Genomic DNA, 7,894 nt, shown 5'->3' on the forward strand with positions numbered 1-7,894 from the left:
CCATTTGTTATTCATTGTATGGTTTTTCATTGTATGATCCCGTTTGCCCAACCGTGCCGGCTCCTTTCCCAACCATCCTGTCCTTTCTTAATCGGTTACACTTAACTGATTTTCTGAAAAACACATCTGACGCCTGTGCAGGTGCAAAAGCAAGCCTTGATGATTTTGTAACTGGGCCTAAAGTTATTGGGCTGGGGTCTTTCATTCCCCCCTTTTTCTTTATCATGGATAGAATCTTATATCCATTGTCCTGCTTGCTCAGGTTCTTGGATTAAGCTCGTTTGTGACCCTGTCTGTTGTTTAAGCAACTGGTATTGTTGAGTTAGAACCATAGTCTGGATTACAGAAAGTCTTTCTTTCATGAACTGCACTAGTTTATTAAGTATACAAGGTCCGAATGTCAGGAGCAACAGCAAAATAACTAAAGGTCCTGCTATGGTAGATAGCAAAGTAGTTAACCATGGGGATTTATTAAACCAGTGTTCAAACCATCCTTGTTGAGCCTCAAACTCCTTCTGTCTCTTGGCCAGCCTTTCAGTGACCTTTTCCATAGTTTCTCGGACTACCCCTGTATGGTCAGCGTAAAAACAACATTGTTTCTTTAAAACCACACAGAGACCACCTTTCCTAAGGAATAACAGATCTAATCCCCTTCTATTTTGTAGTACGACTTCTGCGAGGGAAGAGAGAGATTTCTCTAAGACAGTGATAGACTTGGTCACTTGATATTAGACCCCCGATTTATCTAACTACACTGACTACCTAACTTTAAATCTGGCTTCATTTTTTTTTCCTAATTTGGGAACTCCTTACGGCTGTGAGGAAGGGGGACGAAGAGAATCTTTCTGGCTTCTTCAGGCTGAAAAGGGACGGCGTGGGGCAAGCAGTTTGGAGTCCCCCTTAAAAATAATTGGGTCTATCAAGTGGTCCATGATGAAAGTCTAATTGAGAAGTAATAGGCTGGAGGGCCATTTGAGTGATGGGTGGTCTATAAGAGAAACAAGAACTTATTAGTACTGGAACCATATTGATGAAGTAATAAATGCCACAGCACAGAAATATGCCAATGAGTATAATGGCCAAGACAAAGATTAACAATGTTTTCCATCAGGCAGTACCAGGAACTAGGAGCTAGGATATTGTTTCCACGAAAAAGTTGCTGAGGACATGGCTTCCATCTGAGCAGGTAAATCTTTAAAGATATTTGTCACATTGTCAGAAATGTCAGGGATGTCAACACAACAACTAACATGTAGGGTAATTTAATGTCATCTGATCCTGCAAAATCCTTTTACTAGTATAACCTCTGTGTCTAATAGAGAAATCTTTAATTCTGTTACTTAGGGCTGGATAACCATATTAGCAAACATCAAGCCTACCTGCGTTGGCTAGAAATAAAGGCCTTAGACTAAAACTACTCTAGCAGTCCCTTTGACAGTTATCAGGCATTTCTGTCTAAGAATCTCTTTTGTAGCCTTCAGTCTACTTATTTATGGAAGTTACATTTAACTATTATTATCATTTAAGATGTCCAGGAACAGCTGTGCTTTGGCTTTGACTGTCTTTGCTAAGTGTTTAAGATGAAGCAAGTCAAACTGACTTTTGTTTCTACCTATTGTTTACAGTCAGCTGAGTTATCCTGGGAGTCCTCGGGAACTTCATAGCAGCTTTTCAGTTCTGCTAGTGCCATTTGCGCTAGGATGGGTCCAGGCCTTGCTTGACCATATGGCTTCCCTCAGAAGCATCAGGGATGTCTCCCTTTTCTAATGACCCTCCTCTTTACAGCAAATGCACCGATTGGCTTTCTGTCCTCCACTGGTCTCATTAATCTCCCTGCTCAGGAGGTTATGTGGCCTAGAGTTGCTGAGCCCTTTGGAGAAGTCCCCTATTCCCTGATTCAGACTGACTCAGAGGGCAAGAGCCGAATATTGGTTTTCTTGGCCCTTTTAATTTAACTAATTTTAAAAACTTGATCTTAAACATCCAGCAAATAAGTTAACAGCCTTATATTAAGAGCACTGGGCTTTAATGTTTATCTCTCTATCCTGTAGGTGATAACTCCTTATCTTATGTTGGCCCAGGTTGTGTTCTTAAAGCAATACCTCTTTAAAACATTAACAGGCAATCCTTAAACCATCTATAAGTAAACTACAATCCTTCAATTGTAGAAACTAGCCCATACTAAACTTTGCCTACCTTGTTTTTGTCTAGAAAACCCATTAGAGGCTCTGGCCCTGTCCTTTACCTGCTCTTGTTTTTGCCTTCGGACCACTCTTGTGATTCCCTAGACATGAACCCCATTTGAACCTAAATTACCATACACCCTCTTCTAACAAGTGACTGCACATCATTCTGTTGCTGCTTGGCCTTTTTACTAATGGTCTGGGTGCGTTCCATGGTTTATAATCTGGAGTCCCAAATTCCTCAAGTAACTTACTGTTTAAACCAACCATGAGAGCTACATTATTCTGACTATGTATGAAGAACACTGAAACTCCATGTCCCTGATGTCATTTCCCCAGACTAAGGCTTCATTGTTGAAGGTGATGTTGCCCTTTACACTATAAATAACACTACCCTGAACATTAAAACCTCCACCCCAAGGGATTTTCCTGGTCTGCCTTTCTATGCATGAATTGAACACAGTAAATATTTGCTGTCTTTGATGCCAGGGATTCTATTGTGTTTCTGAGCTTACTGTGTGCTTAGCAATACTCTGATTATGCTATTTTCTCTGTGACTGTAGTCCTCCAGAATTGAAAAAAAATGACCTCTTGCCTACATGACACACCATGATCACTCCTTCCCCTTGATTAACACAAATACCAGTAATCTTTATATATATGTTCATAAATTGTCAGTTTATATATTCTAACCACATATAAGATGGACCTGCCAGCTTGACCCTAGAGATGCACCAAGAAACTATTACATATCTTATTCCATCAATATACTTTCCAACTTTACCAACACATTGATAGAGATTTCAGCAACTTTAGATGCATTTTCTTTTATAATGCCATATTAATATGGACTCTAGTTATAGGATAATCTACAAGGACTCCATATAGTTTTAGTGTTCATCCTTTTTCACTTAACGGAAAGTGTTTATTACAGAAACTGTGACCTATTCTTTAAAGTCCCCATTATCATTTTCCCATTATTTCCAATAAATGAATCCAAACAACCACACAAACAACGATTCAGTGTTTTCTTAAGTTCTGTGCTTCTCTGTTAGGTGCCCATTAATCACAGGAATGAACTAAAGGCTATTCTGCTGTCTCCGGAAAGTTAGCTACTATGGAGCTGCTTTTCATGTGCAGACTGCTGATCCAGGACCATGGCTCCACCCACATCGTTATCTAATTCTCACACAGCAAGCCAATATCACCTTGCTCTAAATCAACCCAGGTTCAAGAACCAGACAACTACAGACAGCTCCAAACCCCAACACCTGTGCAAGTGGTCAAACCAACTGTCATTACTCTATCACTCCTGAAGAATACCCTAAGTCGTGTGGCCTGGGAATTCCCTTTTCTCTCCACATCTCGTCTGCCCACCTGGTTATCAGACATGGAGGTGTGTACAAGGTGTGCAGTGTCATGGACTATAGTCAGGCTGTAATGATCGCCTTGCAACATGCCAACAAAATATTGCAGGAACAACAACAAAACAAGTGCTCAGGAGTGAATGGGGCTCTGTAAGACATCACTGGTCCCACTGTTAGTAATTGCAGCTATGTAAGGATGGGTATGAATTCTGAAGCTTTCTAGCAATCACATAAACCAACTCAAAAAAGGAAGGAATACCAGTGGAGTTGCAGGATTCCTGATAGAGCTTTAAAAATACTTTTCAAAAATTATTCACCAAATTTAAGTTGGTAAAAGTTTGATTTGTAAATCAAGAGATAGAATCCCTTTTGAAATATCAACACAGTGTTCAGGAAAGTTGAATTTGAAAGAAAAGAAAGATCAACAGAAAAAGCCCAGGCAATATGAGTTTCCCATTAGATTACCTTTCCATACATGGTTTATACTTTATAAATGTGAGATAGAAAGCCATAAACCATATCCTGAGTTTAAATTTGAAATCAAAGGGAAAATGAATGGTAAATTTGACTCACTGTTCCTTTAAAATAAACAGGAAATAATTACAGAAAATGTGTATTTTATTTTAAAAACAAGATATAAATAAAAGAGTGATAATTTTGCAACATACATGAGCTCATAATATTGATATGAAATAAGTATTAGCATTTCACTATACTGTATAATTGCAAATGTTTGCTCACGATCATAGAAACATGAGTAAGATGTTAGAATTTCAGACAATAAAATATTGAATACATTTTTAAAGCAGAGAAAAGCATGCTCAATTTTCTGGAGATAGACTTTCAAACGTCACATTTTATTCTATAAAATTTTGTGCATTGAGAATTTTCACTTTAGTAAAACTAGGCAAGAGACATTTTATAAGCAATTTAGATGCTTAATGTTATCCACTAGCAATTGAAGGTGTGTTTTCATCGAGGGTTAAGTAGTATACTATACATTTGACGTAAACCACAATATCAAAGACTTATAGTGCTATTTTTAGAAATAAATAACACTACTTAAATTAAATATCTAATACTTTACATTTTGGTACTAGGGATTGAATGCAGGGGTGCTTTATCACTGAGTTACTTCCCAAGACACTCCACCTTTTTTTTTCCATTTTGAGACATGAAGTTCTCCAGGTAGACCTGGAACCCACACTCCTGCCTCAGACTCCAGAGTAGCTGGGATTTCAGGCTGTGCCTCCACACACAGCACAGCAGTACCACGCAGTGAGGACTTCTGATATTTTCAGTCTCTCAACTGAATCCCTTCACTGCCCATCATCTTAAACAGCCACTCAGATTTCCTCAGCTGTCCTAAGTGATTGCCCAGAGACCTCCCTGTCCCTCCTCTCCTGCTGACCTCCCCACCTGTCTGCACTCCAAGCACCTGAGTCTCAGCCCACTCCCCTGAGGCTGGAAGTGCCTTCCTCACACTGCTCATGCAGTTCATTCCCCTGCCAAAAAAGTGAGCTCAAAAATTATTGGGAAAACGATTTATGATCACTGTTGTTAATAATGTACTTTGCATTTCAAAATTTCTAATATAACAGATTTTTTAAAGATCCTCACCAGAAATAAGTTTGTGAGATGTTGGACATGTTAACTAGGTGATTTAATCTTTATACAATGTGTAAATAGATCAGAACATCCCACTGAGTCCCATAAATACACATAATAAATATTGGTCAATTAAAATGAATTAATTAAAAAACAGAGAGAAACATGAAAAAAGCCTTCAGTGAGTTTCTAAAAAAAATGAAAATAAAAAACTTTCCTGGACATTAAACTCAGAAATTTCCTCCACTACATTCTTTTAAAATATCCTGAACAAACAAAACATATAAATGAAAAAAATAAATAAAACATCCTGAACATTCTTTACTGAGAAACCTAAGGTTAGAATGATAAATTCTTGTTGAAGTATGTGCACAGTGTTCATGGTCAGTCTGGTGTAGAATGACACTACAGAAGATATGGCCACCTCATTTGCCATAGTATCAGACAGTAATGACATAAGGGCTCTTCAAACATGAGCAGATGATGACATGGACATTCAAGTACATCCAAGACAACAGACCACTAGCCAGGCAGGTGGATTAGGAGACACAACGTGTCCTTGCTCTGCAGTAAGAGAGGACCTGAGAGATGCGGGTGTCACTGACGATGAGCACAAAGGGGCTGAGTGCTGGGAAACATGAGGACACCAGCACAGAGCTGTTCATGACCCACTGGCCTCTCCTGGGGGCAAGAGTCATCCAAATGGTCAAAACAGTGTAGACAGAATAAAAGGCCACGAAGGAGCTCACCAGGATCAGGACAGTGTGTGTGGCTCTGGCCTCGTGAGAAGGTGGGGGGTAGAGGACGCGGCTGTGGATGTGCTGAACCTGCTGCCTGTGTCTGTGCAGGACAAGGACCATGGAGCCGCTGGCCCAGGCCATGAGGACCAGACTCAACAAGTCGGGGGAGAAGTACAGGACAGTGTATAAGGTGCTGTGTCTCTGGGGCACTACCCAGAAACAGTACCCATGATTCCCATCCACACTGAGATTTTTCTTATTCAATGGGCCTTTCACTATTAAAGGCAGAAATGAATTTATCAAGAGATGCAGGGCCCAGCAGAGGAGACAGCAGAAGCCAATAGATCGTAGTGATCTCATCTTGAGCGTGATCCACCTGCAAATTCTGGGGTTTAGCTTTAGGGCCTGGAAGCCATTGAACAGGCACCAAGTGCTGAAGGAGACACCAGTGCTCACTCTATAAAAATAGAAGACAAGTTTACATCTCGTGTCATCCAGGAAACGTTTCCATCCCAGAGCTGCCAGAGTCTGAGGGACTCCTTTAGCAAAAAGAACAATGGAATTGGCCAGTACCACTTGATTGAGAATCAAGTCTGTGGGTCTAAAGTGACGTCCAGTGAGCAAGGTGAAATTATAGAGACCAAGGAGGGAGAAGTTTCCCACGAATCCCACTCCTGTCTGAGTGAGGAAAACCATCCCCATATCCATGCTGAGCAGATCACGTCAGCACTCGCAGGGTCGGCTTGTACCTAGGGCAGGGGATGAAGAGATAGACCCATGAGATTAAGTGTGTTGGCATCAATACATCCCCCAATGTAATACTGACCATAAACTAAACCCTCTCAGAAAAATAGACCAAGACTTTATGCCCAGAAACTCAAAGACTCACCGTGAGACCTGTGCTGCACAAAGCTGCAGTGGCCCCCTCCAAGGGGAAAGTGAGCGTGAGGAAGAGCCCTGTGCCCTGACTCAGGTTGTTTCAAAAATACATTTTACAGGGCAATGGCAAGACACAGACATGTGCAGATGATTTCTTTCTATAAAAATGGATAGAAACGTAAGTATAGGGATGGCAGCTGAGAGGGAGGTGTGGTCAGAGCACATATCCCTGTCCACCTGGGCACTGTGGTACCTGCAGAATTTTCACAATTGGCCACTTGAAAGCATCTACAAGATAGGAAAGGGAGTTTGAAACTCACTGGCGTACTAAAGATGACAATAGGTCTACAGCTGTGAGGTAGACCACACAGAGGGGACGGAGAGAACAGGGATGTTTCAGAAGACCAAGCCTGACATGAGCCAGAGGACAGGCTCAGGCTGCAGTGGAGTCTCCAGGTCTGCCTAGCTCACCCTGTGCTCCACACCTTCCTAGGACTGTGGGAGACTGTGAGTCCTCCCCGCCCTGAGAATCTCCATGGTGTGTATCAGCACAGCCCCACTAACCAGAGCCTGTGGACATTGAGGCTGTTCTGAGACACGACTGCAGACATTCACAGCCAGGAGACTAAGGGTCTCCCACAACCCTAGGATGTGTGCAGACACAGGGGATCTAAATAGATGCCCTGAGCCCTCATGAAGGGCGTGTGCTGCCCATCTGCAGTATCCCTGGCAAGAATAGAAATATCATCTTCTGCTTCATGAACAAATGGGGGTGGGTAAGTCAGAGAACAGATTAATAGTGGGTGTAAACAGCAGTTCAGCTCATTCACAACCTGCTTACAAGCCGGGGTGCCAAGGGGGATACAGCCAGACTGGAGAAGCTGACACCCACATTTCCTTTTGCTCTCTTTCCCTTCCTCCAGTTTTTCTTCCTCATCAGGGTGAGCCACATGTTTTTGCTGAGTAGCCTTTTTATCCCCAACTGGAAAACACAATCAGGCCTTTTCCCTAAGGGATGTTAATGTGACTCTAACAGAACAGAATTCTAAATGGACTCCTGCAGACTCCCTTGGGCTCCACATGCTGACCTGAGAAAGCACGGTGGCCGCAGCATGGA

The 7,894-nt window shown here is 41.7% G+C and overlaps 1 protein-coding gene across 1 annotated transcript; it reads right to left on the reverse strand.

Moving 5' to 3' along the window:
• Positions 1 to 5,697: 5,697 nt before the first annotated feature.
• LOC114082725 (vomeronasal type-1 receptor 1) lies at positions 5,698 to 6,594 on the reverse strand. Its single transcript, XM_027923828.2, has one exon. It carries the CDS (start codon positions 6,592 to 6,594, stop codon positions 5,698 to 5,700), a length of 897 nt encoding a protein of 298 aa, XP_027779629.2.
• Positions 6,595 to 7,894: the final 1,300 nt, after the last annotated feature.

Source organism: Marmota flaviventris, chromosome 18, assembly GCF_047511675.1.
Source record: "Marmota flaviventris isolate mMarFla1 chromosome 18, mMarFla1.hap1, whole genome shotgun sequence".
Classification (NCBI taxonomy): domain Eukaryota; kingdom Metazoa; phylum Chordata; class Mammalia; order Rodentia; family Sciuridae; genus Marmota; species Marmota flaviventris.

What these genes read in the sequence shown, in the direction of transcription:
- LOC114082725 (XM_027923828.2), bottom strand. Translation starts at nt 6,594, where the DNA reads ATGGTTTTCCTCACTCAGACAGGAGTGGGATTCGTGGGAAACTTCTCC.